The sequence below is a fragment of the Ambystoma mexicanum genome, chromosome 5q (genome assembly GCF_040938575.1).
Source record: "Ambystoma mexicanum isolate Mex_15411 chromosome 5q, UKY_AmexF1_1, whole genome shotgun sequence".
NCBI classification, from domain to species: Eukaryota; Metazoa; Chordata; class Amphibia; order Caudata; family Ambystomatidae; genus Ambystoma; species Ambystoma mexicanum.
In genome coordinates, this window is record NC_090933.1 from 417,086,184 (window position 1) to 417,104,436 (window position 18,253).

At 44.8% G+C, this 18,253-nt stretch overlaps 1 protein-coding gene across 1 annotated transcript in view; it reads right to left on the reverse strand.

Annotated features, from left to right (window-relative positions):
• NPC1 (NPC intracellular cholesterol transporter 1) overlaps nt 1-18,253 on the reverse strand; it is an 847,233-nt gene that overhangs the window by 447,957 nt on the left and 381,023 nt on the right. The window contains exon 6 of the mRNA XM_069620902.1: nt 17,395-17,644. Within this exon, the coding sequence (XP_069477003.1) occupies nt 17,395-17,644 (250 nt within the window). The remainder of the gene's footprint in view (nt 1-17,394; nt 17,645-18,253) is intronic.

Consider the following 18,253-nt stretch of genomic DNA (forward strand, 5'->3'; position numbering starts at 1 on the left):
ATCCCTGGAAGAGGGCACAGAAAAAGGCTCAAATACAGGTCTCACTGACTTCTTCAGGGCCTTCCTCAGTTTCCACCGATGCACAGGGTACCTCCGGTGAAGCCTCCACAAAAGGCGTAGAGGGCGTCGACGTTGAGCGTGGCGCCGATGGCTTCGACACAGGCCTCGAGGGCGGTGCCCCGAGCGTGTCCTTCGACGGACATGGTGTCAATGGCATTGACGTCTTCTTAGAAGACCTCACAGGTTCCGCTGGTCTCAAGGGCGTTGAGGACCTGGAGCAGGCATGGCTAGAGCGATACACCTTGTCCGATCGGGACCTCGACGGCTCCCGATGATCACGCCGACTGCCCGAGCCCGAAAGCGTGCGAGCGGTGGCCCTAGCACGTTCCCTGCCGGCTTCCTTCAAAGGTGCGGACGGAACGGAGCCCTGCGTTTGAAAAATCACCATCATCTCCGTACGAAATGCATCCCATGCCGCAGGAGAGGAATGTTTGTTGGGACAAGCAACCCACCGTCTGGCGGAGTCCTCGGACGGGGATGCCGGGAACCACTCCGGGACCAAGACCCCTGCCCCCTGGACTTACGCCGATGTCTCAGAGAGTCGCCCCTCGAATCGTCGGTCGAAAGCCCAGCGGATTTGGACTTTCAGGGTTTGGAAACCCTACCTACAGAAAGCTTCTTCTTCCGCTCCCGCAAGGCCTTCGACGTTAACGACTGGCAATCGTCACAGTCATCGGTGGCGTAGTCCTCACCGAGGCACCAGAGGCAGACGTCGTGCGGGTCCATAAGTGACATCTTGGAACCGCAGTCCCGACACTTCTTGAATCCCGACTGCGGGGTAGAAGACGAAGACATGATATCTTCACAAAACACCAAGTGCAAAGAACCGAAAGAATCAGAAGAACCGAGGCGCGCCGAGATCTCCGAAGGGAACACGTTCGCGGAAAAAACAGTGAGGCTACGGGCGTCGTGTGTCCGACTTATAACATCCGGTGACGTCGGCTCGACAGAGGCCCTCGAGGACAGCGTATAAAAGTCATTGACGCAGGACACAGAAAATTTTTCGAAGCAGCACAGCTGTGGTGATTACCTGTCATAGATGTGGAATACGTCAGAGGAACCAATCCCCTCGAATGCAGAGACTTACACAGCGAATGCAGTTATTTTCAACACTTGCTGCCTTAGGTTGGGACAGACTCTTTGCGTTGTTAATCTAATGTTTAAACCATACTGTCTCCATAAAAACGGCCCTTTGTTATTGCCCATTGGTCATACAAATAGCTTTTTGGAGGGCCTGGATTATTTCCATCACAGGAGCCGCACAATGAGAATCTTTGTAATTTTAAGTGATTATGTTGTATGATTTCACTGCTGACCACATGGATACTATTAGAATGACAAGACCTACACTGTGTCACCCCAGTCGTGCTCCATTAGAGACATTAAGTCCTACAGACAAATACTCTACCTGTTCCTTGGAGCCATCATTTTTGCCAGTATTATTGGGTCGGTCATAACACAAAACATTTTAACTCCAATTTCTTGCTCTGCATATTTCAGAGTCAAACTGTTTCAGATATCTGACCTTAGAGTCCCCATTAGTGTAATCGGATTAAAAAGTTCTCTCCTCTCTCCAGCTGCCAAGATATGAAATGCGGACTATTGGAGGACTGAGAGGAAGTGGAAGAGGCTACATGAGTTATTCTCTTGTCAAATTTAAAAAACTCTTAAATCCTATAAGATTACAAATAAATACTGTGTACATTTTTTTAAAAACCGACAGACAGAAGGATCTCGCCGAAGTGGTCCCATTATTTATTAGTCAGACTTGTGCTTCTAACCCCACTTATCTATTTTCTGAAATGGAGGAAAATATATTTTCATCTCCAAAAACCCAACCATTCGGAATGAGTGCGACACAAGAAAACTGCAGGTTTCATCCATCCGTTTGGGGGAACATGTTACCAGTTAATCCTGATAATTTTCATGCAGTCACTGCCGATTACGTTGCAATGCTCGTCTACATTGAATCCCTCTTGTCGATATGGGCCTCTGTCGCAATCCTTCAAGCAAACACACTAACAACGCCAATTGCCTATTACATAAATAAGAAAGGTTAATCACAGTAGGGACTGCTTGACTCCTAGTGCAATTTCCTCCACATTTATGGGAGTTCCTGCCTTGTGTGGATGTGATTGGAGCCTAAACATAGCAACACGCGCTTCCCCTTTAAGAATTTGGACATGAAGGCAGGCTGCACAATCAGAGCATAGCCACACACTAGAGTCCTCCTCTCATGCTCTGTACTCATCATTCCCTTTATTCGTCAAGAGGACCAGGAGGACAAACTACATTTTATGGGGATGGAGCAAGGGCGTATGGAGGAAAGACACTTTGGAGTAGGAGTACAGTAGTCGCTACAGTAAGCAACCTTCCTTACTCCAACGTCCCGTCCCATTTTCCCCATACTTATGGAAGAGTACCAAGCAATACGCTACTCCCTGGGCAGAAGGAAGCCAAGTGGATTCGAGCATTTTGCAGAGGAAGGACTCCCCAACCCCACCCAAATTGAGCGTCCACTAGTACTACTGTCCAGGGAATAATGTCTGCAGAATGTTGATACGGAGGCCCAAGTGGCCAGCTTGCAGAATGCCTCCCAGGGAACTTGCCTCTGAAACTCTACTGCCGTGCTTTTTGCTCTGGTTAAGTGGGAATGCAATCCCACCCACTAGGAGAAGCTTGCCTTGTAGCTTGGGATAATGGGTGATGCAGGACACAATCCATCTTGCCATAGCATCTTTAACAGCCTGCTTTCCCGGATGAGGAGACTATCCCTTAAAGATGACAAAATGCCTGTCCGAAGACCTGGGATGCCTAGTCCTTTCCAGATAGAACCTCAGGTCTCTACAAACATTAAGGCAGTGCAAAACCTTCTACGCCCCAGTCCAGGGTTATTTCTAGTAGTGACATTTCCTGATTAATGTGGAGAACTCCATCACGACTTTTGGTAGTAATGAAAGTTGGGTTCAGAGCACAACATTATTCCAAAGACAGGTCATATGCAGGTCCTCCAAAGACTGGGCCTGCAACACACTGATCCTGCAGGCTGATGTTCTGGCAAGTAGGAATACAATTTTCCATGAAACAGGATGCAAGTCCACAGAGGCCAAAGGCTTTATGGTCCAATACAATCAAGACCACATGTGTGCCCCCTCGTTGGAATAGTCATCCGTGGAGGCGAAAACAAGTGGAAGAGCCCCAGGAAATGGCATTTGATAACTGTGTTGGACAGAGCTACGTCTCTCCTTGTTCGACAAAAAAAAGCCCTGTGTTATGTTATTGTGCATTTATATAGCGCTCTATATATCATTGGTATGACCTCAAAGCACTGGTAAGTTGAACACCCTCAGGGACCGCAGTCCAGGTCAGTCGAGACAGTAAGGTGTCATAGGGTGCTTGATGTGATTGCTTGATGGTAGCTGCATCCTTGCATTAGGTGTGGTGGTATTTTGATATCAATTGAATGTGAGCCTGAGAAACTTAGAAAGAAAAACTGCAGCGTTTTCAAACACAATAACATTTTATTTAAGTTTGCGGTCGCTTCAAAAGCGACCGCAAACATAAATACGTTTTTAAAGCTGCGGTTTTATTTCTAAGTTTTCCGGGCTCCTCCAGCCCGGAAAACTTAGAAGAAAAAAAACGCAGCTAGTGTTTATTTTTATTAATAAAATAGCACTTACCGAGATGCAGCTGCAGCTTTTCTGCCTGCAGTCTCTGGTCCCCGTCCTCCGCGTACAGCACCAATGAAGGAAAAGCCACCCAGTGGTAGCTTTTGTTTACTACAGCTGGCTGGCTTTTCCTTCATTAGTGCCGCAAAAGCCAAAGCGAGCACAGCGGCGGGCATCCATTTCACAAAATGGATGCCCCCCATGTGCTTTCTTTGAGCTTGATTTGCTCACAATTTTACATAGAGACTTGAAGAAAAGAAAATTGCCAATCGATTTTTTTTAATATTGCCTATCTATTTTTGAAATAACATTTTTTAGGCGAACCAACCCTTTAAGTGATGCCATCCTGTCAAGTGCTGTGTTGTAAAAATGTAGCAAGAGGGAGTAGCAGAGGGGTTGTTTGGGAGTCAATTGGGCAGAAGTGCATGTAGGTTTCACGAATTTGGAGATGATTTTGTGAAGGTCTTTGCTGCTGCTGCCACAGTTCAGAATTCGTTTATTGTAATAGGCTTTTTTAGCCTTTCGGATCTCGGATTTGTAGTTACGGTGGTGGAGAGCGATCATGGTTCTGCTGAGATCCGTTTTAGATGCTCGCCATTTGCGTTCAAGAGTGTTATTTTGTATTTTTTGAAAGTCTTCAGGAGGGGTGTGAACCATTTGGGGGATGGTCCTTTGCGTGAGGTTGCAGGGCGCCAGCGGTTGAGAGGAATTAGTGATTCTATAAGCCAAGGAGGATTCTGTGGTTAAGGTCTGCCACAGGACAGTGTTGAAGGGGGACGAAGTAGCAGGGCTTCAGCTAGGTCAGGAAGCATCTGGACTTCGTTCCAGCATTTGTGATCAAAGGTGGGGGCAGGTGGCGCTGTAGGAGGAGGGGCCTGTTTTGTGGATAGAGAAAGGGATGGCAAAGTGGTCTATCCAGATAAGTGGTTTGGGACTGGATATAGAGACCAGGTCATAGGAGCTGAAAATCGTGTCAAGGGTGTGCCCGCCTGAGTGAGTGAGTTGGACCAGTGGTATGTTGGCAGAGGTTGAGTGCATCAAGACTGTCGACCAGAGGATGGATCATGGGGTTGTTGGGCATATCAAACTAGATATTGAAATCTCCCAGGAGAGTAAGAGATGGGTGATTTACGTGAATGGTAGCTATTGAGTCACAGAGGTTGCTAGCAAAATGTCTGTCATATCCCGGGGGTCTGTAGATGAGTAGGAAGCTGTGGGTGAAAGTCGATGATAGGGAGAGTTTTACCAGAAGGGATTCGCAGGAAGTGCTGCATGTCTGGGATTAGACGAGTGAGACGGAGAAACGGGGTTTGTGTCGCAAGAAACTTTCTAAAAAAATGTAGACCCATATCCCTGGGTGAACAAGACTGAATAGAGGGTTTAAACGTCACTGCAGAGGCTTTCCTAGAAGCGGCTAGGATATGCATGTCATTTGATAGGCCCAAATGCCCATATGTCAATTTTTCAAGAGCCAGAGCGCCAAAAAAAGCGATTGAGGGATCGAAGTGTCACACTCCCCCTCCCCCCTCCCCACTCTCCCCCCACCTATCCATTTGGGTGAAAGAGATTCGGAAGGGACAGAAGAAGAAGCGTTTGTCCAAACACCATATGCAGGAGATCAGAAAAGTGCTGCTTCGGCCAGCAGGGAGCTATCAGGAGAATCTGACAACTCCTGTAGTATTTTGGGACTCAGAGGAAGAGAGGGACATGCATACGCTGACGGTTGTCTGAAGAGATAGACAGTGCATTCCCCCAGCAAACTGCCCCCTCTTCCCTCCAGCAGGCATACTGTTGGCATTTGTTAACTGTTGCAAAGCAATACAGTCAAATTGGTATCCTGGAAAAGAATCTCTTGCCTCCTTTCCTGACAGCTGGTCGGCACGCAACCAAATATTGTTTTGTGGAGCATGTTCCATTAATTTGGTACTGTGAGTGCACAATTTGGTTGACTTTGTGCCTCCTTTTGGTTTAGATAAAACATGGTCACAACATTGTCCAGGAGGATCGTGACTGGATCCTTTTAGAACCGGCAGGAAAGAATGAAGAGCCAGAAAGACTGCCTTCAGTTCCATATAATTAATGTGTTCTACTGCCTCCAGCAGACTCCACATTTACTGAATCTGCAAATCCCCCATGGGGACTCAGCAGTCTGAGAGAAAAGAGTTTGCCGCAATTGTTAACAAGTGTGGAGGATCATGGAAGGGTGGGGGAGGCGGGCGAAGAGGGTCGCACTAGGAGGTTCTTACTGTCTGACCACCGGAGTATATCAATCCTGAGCCAACCTAGGATACAAATAGGTGTAATACCCATACTACTAGGAAGGAGAGCACGAGAAGCACGAGAAGCCAGCATGAGAGGCCGGGAGCGTGCCAGCGACATTACGTAGGGAAATGGAATGTTTAATACTGGTTGAAGATCAACTGCTGCCAGCCCGGGCTGAAGGATGTACAATCTCCCTCCTCCCTAATGTTCACATCTACTTATTATTATAATTAAATGTCACGTTAACTTACTCCGTAGTCTTTTACTGTTTCTCCGCCGGACACTTCAAATGGCGACGAGGATTCTGTTTTACACCATCCAGCTGACATAACAGGCTGCTCCGCTCAGGCCCGAACGTTGCAGCGGCCCAAATTGTCTAACGGTAACGTTGTTAATATTGTTACACATACGGAGTAGCTTTATGTTGTGTTGGGTTGCCGTGACTCCACCTGAGCTCCGTGAAATCCTTTTCAATTACGTCCATTTACTTCCTCGATTTCCACACGCATGCGTGTTGAATGCCTTACTCTTAAAGGGACATACACACCATTTTGTCTGCATAAACCAAACAACGTTGAGAAAGGAAGGTGCTGCAGGCGTTTCGGACTTGTCACATGTGTGGTGCTCATCTTATTCAGGAACTGTTGTTATTGTTAAGGAAACAACGCTGTTTTCCCAAGTAAATTGGATGTCAAAGCATTTAAAAACAATATTAATATATGGAGCGATGTAAATGTACATTTAAGGACACAACTTAGTCAAACAATCAGTGTACTATGTTATATTTGCTGAGGAGTTTCATCCTGCATTAATTTAGTATAGCTCCAGCACTCTGGTGGGCATCATATTAAACCACATTAACTATTGGTGGATTAAATATCATATCCAGTGGGCAGCGATGGCATTTAGTAGTGTGCCTCCTCCAGCATTGTTTATGCCTGATACAGATGAACCCATCATTCCTTGGAAAAGATGGATACGATCCTTTGAACATTATGCAGGTGTAGTGTGTGGACCAAATTGCAGTGCTGACAAGAGAAAATCATTATTTTTGCACTGTTTAGGACCTGCTGGTCAGGAAAAATATGAATCCTTACCAGAACTTACTGCTGATGAAGATGTAAATATTAATGAGTATGAACGCACAGTAAAGAAAATAAACAAACACTGAAAAAAAATGAGTATTATTCTAGAGAGGTACAAGTTTGGCAAAAGAACACAGGAGGAGGGAGAAAGTGTTGAAAAATATGTGACTGCTTTACATAAACTTGCCAAAACCTGTAACTTCAATGAACAATTAGATGAAAGGCTAAGCACCAATTCATGTTGGAATGCAGAAGTACTAAAGTAAGAGAGAAGCTATGGTCGGAAAATGATCCTTCATTAGATGTTGTGATTAGGGTAGCAAAAGAAGTAGAGCACACTGAGGAATGTGTGAAAGAACTGGAGAACAAGATGAAATCTGTCAAATTGGAAGCAAGCAGTCTGAAACTTGCTAAATTAACATGTGAGAATGCTGATGAAAAAGAATCCATAGCTATGGTGACCAACTCCAGAATAAAGAAGAAAGAGTACAATAAGTCACATCAATCATCACTGGAAAGAGGGAAGCTCAAACTTAATCAGAAAAACATTCCAAGCAATTATGGCAGGAAGGAAAATTCCAATATCAACTCAAGGAAGAAACGTCAAGGCAGATGTTACAGATGCGACAGTGCTAATCATTGGGCAGACGATCCCGAATGCCCAGCATTGAAGATCATATGTAGTAGTTGCAAAGGAAAGGGACATTATTCCAAGTGTTGCAGATTTCGCAGCATGTCTACCAACTGGATTGGTGGGAATTCAAGTAGTGACCGCAGTGATCAAGATGAAGGTGAAGAATGTCTTTGTGGTCATGGATGATGAAGATGAAAAAGTATTAGACAGTCCCAAGGCTAAAGTTCATCTTGATGGTGTTGAAATTGACATGATTGATACAGGAGCGAAGTATACATTAGTACCACAACAGCTATGGGATAAAAAAAAGGCATGAATATCTACATGAGACAGATATTAAACCCAGGGCATATGGTGGTGTAAAAATAGATACCATAGGATGGTTTTGGGGAAATTTGAAATTTAAAGGAAGAAGAGCCAATGGAAAGATCTACATCACCGACTCAGGTCAAACTCCCCTATTAAGCTGGACACATCAAAGCAAATTAAAAGTGAAAATTGATTCCGTTGCTGAAGAATGTGTTTGTTGTTCAGGATGAAATGAATAAACGGAAAAATAGTCCTGAAGTGAAGAATTACACTTCTCAAGATGTCATGACAAAAGTGTTTCGTGAAGGGATCGGATGTCTTCAGGGATATGTGCATGAGATAAAACTTAAATCCAATCATACGCCTGTTGTACAGAAATTAAGGAACATTCCTATATCCATGAGAGATGAAGTCAGGAGAGAGATTAAACTCATGAAAGTCAAGGCATAATTGAAAGCATAAACGCTAGTGAATGGGTGTCACCATTGGTAGTTCTCAGGAAGAAATCAGGAAAATTACGAATTTGCATTGATTTGAGAGAACTCAATAAATGTATCATACCAGATAGGCATCCCCTGCCCAATATTCAAGAGCTTATATCTACCATTGGACCTTCAAGTCATTTCTCCACTCTTGATCTTACGTCAGCTTACCATCAAGTCAAGTTACACGAGAAATCGAAACATCTTACGGCATTTATTACACCGGATGGATTATACCAATTTAGGAGGATGCCGTTCGGTCTCGTGTCAGCAGCATCCGTCTTTCAGAAGATTATGAATAAGCTATTTGAAAGAGTGCCAGGAGTGATACGTTTCCAAGATGATATTTTGATTTATGCAAATAGTAAAAAACATCATGATGAAAGATTGAAATATGTGTATGGTAAACTTTGTGGAGCAGGAATGACATTAAGCAAAGAGAAATGCAAAATTGACCGTTCTGAAATTGAATATTTAGGGCATAAGATATCAGCCGAAGGAATATCTCCAAAAGAACAATTGGTCAATGCAATAAAGAATATGCCCAGACCAAGTAATAAAGAAGAAGTACGTACATTTTTAGGTATGGCAGAATACTACTCAGTTTGTTCGTGATTTTGCTGTACATACTGTTCCTTTACGTGAAGCCAATAAGAAGAAGAATTTTAATTGGAACAACGAATGTGAGGAAGAATTTGAATTTATCAATAATGCAATTGATAAGGCTCCAGCGTTAAAAAATTTCATTAGTGATAAGAAAGTCAGAATTACCACAGATGCCAGCAACGTTGGATTAGGAGCTGTCGTCACTCAGGAACATGAAGGGCGAGAGATGGTAATCGCATTCGCTTCAAGAATTCTTAAGGGTGCTGAAAAATCGTATGCAGCAATAGAAAAGGAAGCTTTGGCAATTAAGTGGTCGGCAGAAAAGTTCAGAAGCTTTATTTGGGGTCGTGAAGTGGAGTTCCGGACTGACCACAAACCGTTGGTTCATGTTATTATGTCCAAGGGATTGGACAAAGTATCCAAAAGGATTAGAAGATGGGTGATACTCCTTCAGGAATATAATTGTAATGTAAGATATGTTCCAGGTACAAAAAACATTACAGCCGATTGTTTGTCACGTTTGACTAATATATCAGAAACTACAGATGAGGATGACGATACTGAAAATGTTCTTAATATTGAGTCCACTTCTATTTCAAAGACGGAATGGAGTGATGCCATAAAAAGTGACAGTGATATGGACAATCTTAAAGGATTGATATGCAGTCAAACTCCATGGAACAAAGCGTTGTTTGAGAAAGCCAATCTCTCAGAATATTGGCCTATTGCTGATGAATTACATATACATAGAGACATAGTTATGAGAGGAGACAAGATAATCCCGCCTACCAGCCTGAGAAGAAGAGTCACGGAATTAGGTCATGAGGGCCACCAAGGGATGGTGAAAACCAAACAACGCATAAGAAATGACTACTGGTGGCCAGGTTGTGACCTGCAAATTGAGAGACATATTAGGGATTGTATCCTTTGCAACAATAATGATAAAGGTTGTGTGGGAGTAAAACAAACGATGGTTGTAACTGAAATACCGGATAAGGCATGGAAGGATGTGGGAATGGATGTGTTAGGCCCAGTGTGCAGTGCTGGTGTACAAACATACTGTCTAGTAGTAATTGACCTTCTCACCAGGTGGGTTGAAGTACTTATTGCACCCAAAATCACAAGTAATACAGTGATCAAATTCTTATCTGAAATATGTGAGAGTGAAGGTTACCCGAGTAGCATTATGACAGATAATGGTACTCAATTTAGGTCTAAAGATATGAAAGAATTTTGCAAAAAATATTCCATATTACATAAAAGGAGTGCCATTTACCATCCTCAAACAAATGGTACTGTGGAGCGCTTTAACAAAGTGTTGAAACAGACCATTAGATTGGCATGGTCTAACGGCATGGATTGGGAAAGAGTAGTTAAGGAGAGAATTGTTGCACATCGATTCACACCCCATTCGACTACGGGTCTTTCCCCGTTTGAGTTAAGTTGGGGTAGAAAGGCGCACACCAAATTAGCGCCTATGTGGTTAGGCAATGAGAACAATAGAGTCAAAGACTTTGGGTTGGTGTGTGAAAATATAAGAAATACGCAAATGAGAAACAAAAATGTTTATGATGAGAAAAGACCCATGGGCAAGTATGATGAAAGTACTGTGGTAGGAAAAATTGTAAGAATTAATTTACCCCCTGTGCTCAGAGAGGGTCCCTGTAAATGGTCCAAGCCCATCAGAGTGTTGGAAGCATGCAAAAACTCTGTCAGAACTGAGGATGGCAGAATCTGGAATGTGGAAAGAGTATGGATATGTGGTGACAACAAACATTCTGATGGGGGCAGAAGTAGTATAATGATGAAGCAAACGGAGGGAAGGAAGGTAGATCAAAGAAGTAGAGAATAAGAAAGATCAGAATGTTGTATGTGAGATGAAGAATGTGCAAGAGATGAGATCCAACAAGTCTGAAGTAATTTCCTTGCCCAGTCGCATCCGCGAGATGTCCCGCAAGCCCAGAAGTGGGAGAACAATTCGCAAGCCCAGAAGGATGGAGGACTTTGTGTGAAGTTGTATATAGGCTAGTGTCGACACCTTTGGTGTTTCATATTATTGTATATAAAGGAAGGGAGATGTGTAATATCCATACTACTAGGAAGGAGAGCACGAGAAGCACGAGAAGCCAGCATGAGAGGCCGGGAGCGTGCCAGCGACATTACGTAGGGAAATGGAATGTTTAATACTGGTTGAAGATCAACTGCTGCCAGCCCGGGCTGAAGGATGTACAATCTCTCTCCTCCCTAATGTTCACATCTACTTATTATTATAATTAAATGTCACGTTAACTTACTCCGTAGTCTTTTACTGTTTCTCCTGTGGATCCCTCTTTTGGTCCCAATGCACCGCCAAGTGAAATTCAGTGTGGCGCATATAAAGGCTCATCATGGGCACTGCCACAAGGCAGGATGCCAGGAGCCCCAGAAGGCGTTAGAACCACCACACTGATGTCTTGTCTTGGGCTAGGAAGAAGTGTACCGTGTCCAAGACATCCGTCACTAGCTGTTTTGTTGGAAGCACACCTTGCTAGGGAATCCCATGTAATCCAATCTCCGTTTTGGAATAAGAATGGATTTTTTTTGTTGTGTGGAAGGAATGCCCAAAGCTGAAAAGGAGATCCAAGAGGTATTGGAGAATGGCCTTTTGTCTCTACCTGCCGAAAATGTCCTGATCGACAAATCGTCTAAAAGCGGGGCACAGGTTTATCCCCCTCAACCAAAGGTAGGCTGCTCCCATGGCCAACAGCATTGTGAAGACCGTGGGTGCAGAACCGAGGCTGAACCATAGGACCTTGAATTGAAAATAGTCCTCTCCAACAGAGAATGATATTCAACATTGATGAGGGGGTCTCCGGAGGTGCACAACAGCCATCCATCTTTACAGATGCAAAGACGTGCATACTAGGGCATTCATCTTGAACTTTTCCTGGGTTAAGAAAAGATTGAAAGAAGAGCGGTCCAGAATCATGCAAAGGCCCTCCTTGTTGTTGTTGGGGATGGCAAAGAACCTTTAATAGAATCCAGACCTCTCCCCACAGCAGAAAACTGCTATTGCTTTCATCAGCAGGAGCATTTGAATGCACCTGAAGCAGGTGCTCGGAACATCACAGAGAGGGGGCAAAGGAAATATGATAGTCACAGCTCAACACTGAAAGCACTAAGGAGGAGGCGATGGTTATAGATTTCCAACTGCACAACTGGTGATGGACTCTGCCCCCAGTAGGGTGCGGTTAACATTTAATTCTACATAATTTGGAGGACTTTTTTTTTTATCCGGTGTGGGGAGGGCTGGTAGAAGAAGCCTCTCAAGTAGGGGCAAGGTTGATTCTTGCAAGAAGTACTCGGAGACCTTTCTGCCCAATTGTATCAGTCATAAAACCCCGAATTCCTCCCGTCTAATAAGAAGGAAAGGACTGTCTCTTCAGCCCTTAAAATCCGGGTGTAGCTGAAGCCTTAGCGAGGGATGTTAATGATTTTGCCATCTAAGTTCGTTTGTTAAGCTCCTCATCTGTATCTGGACTGGGGAACCCCGTCAAATGGCAAATCCAGATTTTTTGTTTTCTACGCCTGCCTAAATCTTGGTGGCCCTCAGCAGAGCCTGTCAGAGATCTGCCCTCATGCCCATGCCTCAGTGCTGAGATGGTGGTCTACTAGGCCACTTGCCGAACCTTAGCCAAGCCCGAGTGGAAACCCAACTAGTATTCTGGCGGAAGCCGGGTGTCCTAATCCTGTAGCTCTTTGCACAACTTCAAGTTGGCCACAGCATTATTGCCTCTGCATTAACCTGCCCAAGATTGAGGTTGGCATTCGGGTAGAACTTCTTGCCAGCCGAGTCCAAAACACAGTCATCCCTCCCCAAAGAGCCTTGAGAAGAGGAAGATGAAGTCTGAGCTTTTCCAAAAAAAAGAGTAGCCCCTGCCACTAACTTCGAATGAGCGAGAAGGTGCCCCATTAGGCAAAGTTTTCCCCAGGGGAGCGCTCTTTAGTGAAGGTCCACCTTTTTGGCCATTGGCGGAACGAATGCCAGCTTGTGCCACAGTTTGATTGCCTCCCACACCAAGTCGGGTTGAAGATGTATTCCCAATGTATCTGTTGACTTTAAAAGGTAGCACAGAGATGGCAGAACCCATTTGTCTGTGTGGGGTACTTCCACCATAGGGATCCACAAATACTACATTAGGCCTTGAATTCGGTCAAGAAAGGTCTGTGCCAACATAGGTCATTCTTCCATGCCTTTAGTGGAGACATCTGTATCCACAGGGTCATCCCCCAGCAAAGCAGGCAGTAGCTGTGGCGCAGGGGAGAAAATAATGTAGCAGAGGTCACGGCGCCAACAGCGGTGGCAAAGGAGGCACCAGCGAAGGTGCTGGTACTGGTGGCTCCATAGAGTCTCCTTCTGGAGGAGTGGCATACTAGCACTATGCTGAGGTGTAACTGGCAACATCACCTCCCGCATTAGGTCTTTGGAGTATTTGAATAAAGATGATCAGCCATCATGACATGCAGCTGAGGCACTGTGCAGACCATAGCAGTTGCAGCAGGACCTTCAGGAATTTGGTGCACAGAACCAGCCACACGCACAGCCCTGTGAGCACACTTGGGCAAAGAGAGAAACTGGTGCAGTATGACCCTCAGAATGAGTCAAAGTACAAGGCATATTGCCCTCTTGGACAGCGCCCCGTTATGAGCCCTCACAGAGAACAAAGTCTGGGGGCAGACTGCAAAAGGTCCTGGGTGCAGGCACCGGTAACCGCTTCCGCAGTGGCCTCAGATTGGACGCGTGAGGATAATGGCTGGCTGTGTCAGATCTGGCCCTTTCAGAATGCCCTGCTTTATTCAACATACACGTAAAAGTGGCAGAAGCTGAGCGGGGGAAAAAAAATATTAACAAAAAACATTTTGCTGGGAAGAAGCGTAACAAAACAAAGAAAGCGGCGCCAGCCATCTGACCAGTGATGCAGAGAAAGGTACTAAGGGGTAAAGAGCGTGGAGGACATTTACCAGGGTGTGGCCATGCACTGCGCATGCAGCTTGCCTTAGCATGCTAATTCTTAATGAGGGAAGCGCACATTTCTGTGCTTATCCGATCCAGTCACCAATCGATAGGCACTCCCCCATGTATGGGGGGCGGGGGGGAAGTGGGCCGAAAGAAGGAATGTGTTCATTACAAGACGGAACTGGCCCTTTGGTCATTTTTGAGAATTAATCTAGCATGGTTTAAAAAAAAATAATATGTAGGTGGAGTAATGGTTTTCTTTAAAAGCACCTATTGCAGACCTTTGTTGGAGAACTAAGGTTTTAAAGATCTTTATTAATAATCAGCTATTGGACAATGTGGACATCTTTAATATCCTTGACTACTTGAAGTCCAGTGTTCAGCCCATTCCTAGCTTGCTTATAGCAGTCTGGGATGATATACTTGCAAATGTTCCTTCTCTGCCTGCAATGCTGGACCATTCCAAGGCATTTGATATGGCTGACCATGAATGTCTGCTTATTGATCGAGACCTTGGGCAGGCATTTATAAAATCAGCCATGGAATGGTTTTGTTCCTTTCTTTCAGGAAGAACCCAGGCTGTTAAATTGGGTTCTTTCCTTTCTAAATCTGTTGGCTATGAATTAAGGAGTCCCTCAGAGGTAATCTCTTTCACCCCTTTTGTTGAACATCTATATTCATTTCTTTCCTTATGAATTCTTTTTTTATTAAGTGTTCAACAATAGAGTTAATTTCCTCAGATATGAATTCAAGCAAACACTAGGTTCACTTTGAAAATATGTAGGGTAACAAACACAAGTCAGAGACCTAGTAATGATCACAAAGACATTGATCTGAAGGGCCATTAAATATAGCTATATTCAATTCCAATGGCACAAAGTGGTGATAGGAACTGTGTGACTCCCCCCCCCCCCCCCAGTCTCCCAACTGCACCCCCTCAGGGTTGGACTGGCTCTAACATCGACCCTGGTTGGCCTGCCACCACAGGCCGAGAGGTGACCTCCCCCTCCCGCCCCCACATCCCTTGTTGAAAAGGTTAGGTTAGGAGTACAATTAAAAAGTGATAAACGCAAGGCTGAAATAATCACAACTACCATCATTACTCTGGGCAGCCTTCCACCCAATAATCCTTTCGTTTATTTGTGTCGTTACAGAAGAGTACTAGCCATCTGCAAATGAGTCTTGCATGTGCCACCAGAAGGTGCATTTCCATCTTAGCTGCCCGGCCATGTCCTATCTGCAATCCAACACGAGCCACCACAGGAGTTTTTATGCCTTGTGGTCCCTTCAGGCAGAGCTGCTTACATAGTAGAAAAGCCAAGTCTGATTTGCAAACACTCATATGAAGGTCTGACCAGAGCAAATCCAGTGGTTCTAATTAATTGAAATCCTTGGCTGTTGGTGTAAATCAAAACTATTGCATTTGAATACTGATAGGAGAGACCCGGAATATGAGGAGGGGGACACAGGCTATGGGCGTGTTTGATCATTTCCCCATCCAATGTCCACCCATGGTCATGTTAAACCCCATGGCTTTTCCCACCAACTACCCGCTCCTCCCCACTGAAACCATACCCTACTGGGAACTCTGAGCTAGCTCTACTGCAAATTAACAAGCTTTGTGCTGACTAGATCCTACAACTGTTACATTTAAGCATTCTTCTGAGAATTAAGCGCTTAATTTCCACTTTAAAGTAGCTCCTGGTGTACACAAAAATATCTTAATGAGTGCCTTCACCTACTGGATTTATAATCTCCTCACAGCTGTTCCTTGCACCGAAGTCCCGTCTACAACAAGCATTTGCAAAGCCAACAGTGTGGGCTTCTATATAGGTACTAGACAGGCACTTGCCAGGCAAAGACATTATATGCCGGGGTGGTCGCACCATTTTCCAGCTGTTACCATCTTATGACTAGGTGATACTTAAGGCAGCGCGCCAGGCAAATGCCTATCCCATGCCTACTCAAAATTCAAAACTGGTGGCTTTGCAAATGCAATTTGGTGTCAGTTTGTCTCCTTAAGGGATAACGTATATGCTCCGAAGTGGGTGCCTTGCTGGCTATGCCCAGGGAATCGTGCGGCACTTCACTGAGTAGGTGCAACAAGGCCGTGCCTGAAATGGTCAAGGCTAGGATGGAGAGTATGGACCACGTTTAGCTCTTCCGGTCATTCATACTTACAGGTGGATTCTGACCTAAATAGAAGGCATCTTTTTCTGCATCTGTATCTCCGCCACGGAGGTTTCTCTGCTACTGCCAATGCACGCTGCACGTGTGCAGGCGGCAAAAGCTTGTAGAGTTGCTGTGCATGATGAACATTCAGGGGTGGATTGGCCTATAGGGAACTCTGGAGATTTCCTGGTAGGCCTCTGCACCCTGGGCCTCTTGTGTGGCTTTTCCAAATTTTCCCCTAGGAAAAGGGTTGGGCTTGCTGAAAATGTGTTATATGGGGCCACTTTGAACATTATTTCCAGGGCCTCTTGGTTCTCAGTCCACCCATGTGACCAGTGTGTGTATGTGCGCAAACTCTCTAATGCAATGTGTGTTAAGGGCACTTATTTCTGCTGCCAATGCTCTACCCACGCGGTGTATGTGTGAATACATTTTCACTGTCCTGGCCTCTGCCACACAGGTTATTTTTGGAAAGCATAACTGGATTAAGTATGAGAAATGTAACACAGAGTGCTTTGTGCACACCATATGAGAGCAAATCTCAACTGCGAGAAGCAATTCAGACTCCATTCAGACGTTGGTCTCTCTGTAAAAGCCAGATCTATTGGCTTTGCGAATGCTTGTTTTTCCTTTTCCTTATTGCAGCAGGAGCTTTTCACCTTTACGGATGCCCATTTTCCCTCGGAGGAAGGATTTTCTAGCATCACAGTCGGACTATGGGCTCCCACCTCTTCAGCGCACACGTGTTCCTACTCTTTAGTGTAAGCCATCCTAGCGTGTATTCATTGTATAATTAGAAATGGGTAACAATCAAACTTTTAGAGGGAGACGTCTGGGTCGTTCACCTTATGACACTTAATAAATGTACTGTTTTGTGGTTGGACTCCTTTCTGGTTGCAATAACCTTGAACAGTTGTCCTTCCCTTCCTACTAACCACCAGCGGGTAGCTGGGCTTTCTCTCACTGTACCTATTTGAATCAGCATTCTATCAGTTCTGCTCTTTTTCTCCAATATTTTCCAACGACATTTACAGAATGAACTCCGATATGCGGCCTTCAGAAACGCATGCATTATTAATCATCAAAAGGTCTTCCACACCATGAAGAAGGTTCCGCTTACCTGTGACACCAGACGATGAGGATTACTCCAAAAAACAGAATTAAAAAGGCCATATAAGAGATCCACATGATGACAGACATGGCATCCAAGCCAAAGATGGTCCATGGGGCAGGAGTTGGAGGAGGCTTGGGCTTGGGGCCACAGACCATGGTGCAATCCTGGCAACTGCATGGAGAGCCTCCATCTTCCACGGATTCATTGCAGCCAATGGTGGCATTGTTCATTGGCTTCATTCCATGAAAGGTGTCATCTAGGAGGAAGAGAGATCGCATTACCAAGATTGCCACAGTCTTGAGGTGGACACAGGGTTTCATGAATACAAGACTGAGGCTTTGTGCACTGGTCAGATGCCAGCCTCGGCCACTACCCATTCTGGGGATAGTAAGTATTCAGTTGCACACACAAATGGCTATTCAGCTTTATTACCTGCTTGCTGAAAAGTGTAAATTGATATTTATTTTCCTAAACTGACTATTTGCCTCATCTGACTGGTTGAAACCGAACCCAATATATTTCTATCCACATTTTTAGAATGCCACTTTGTATTCTCTGAATATTGGTGCACGTTCGCTCTAAAGGCCCAGGGATAATTAGAAGGAAGCTGTGGCACTGTCCAACCTATGTACTGCACACTTAGCCGGCGCCAGAGCTCTACACGCTTTGCTCAAGGGAATACGTTTATCCGAAGGTTCTTCTGAGACATTGACAGTTCTAATAAAAAGGTATGCACCGATTATATGGAATCCCAAAATAACTAATGCAATTACAACCAATACACAACGAAAACGCAAATAACGAATTTAGGAAACAACTAAAAATTGGGTTGGGAGTGGGAATAGTGGTTTTGGAGGTGGGGGAA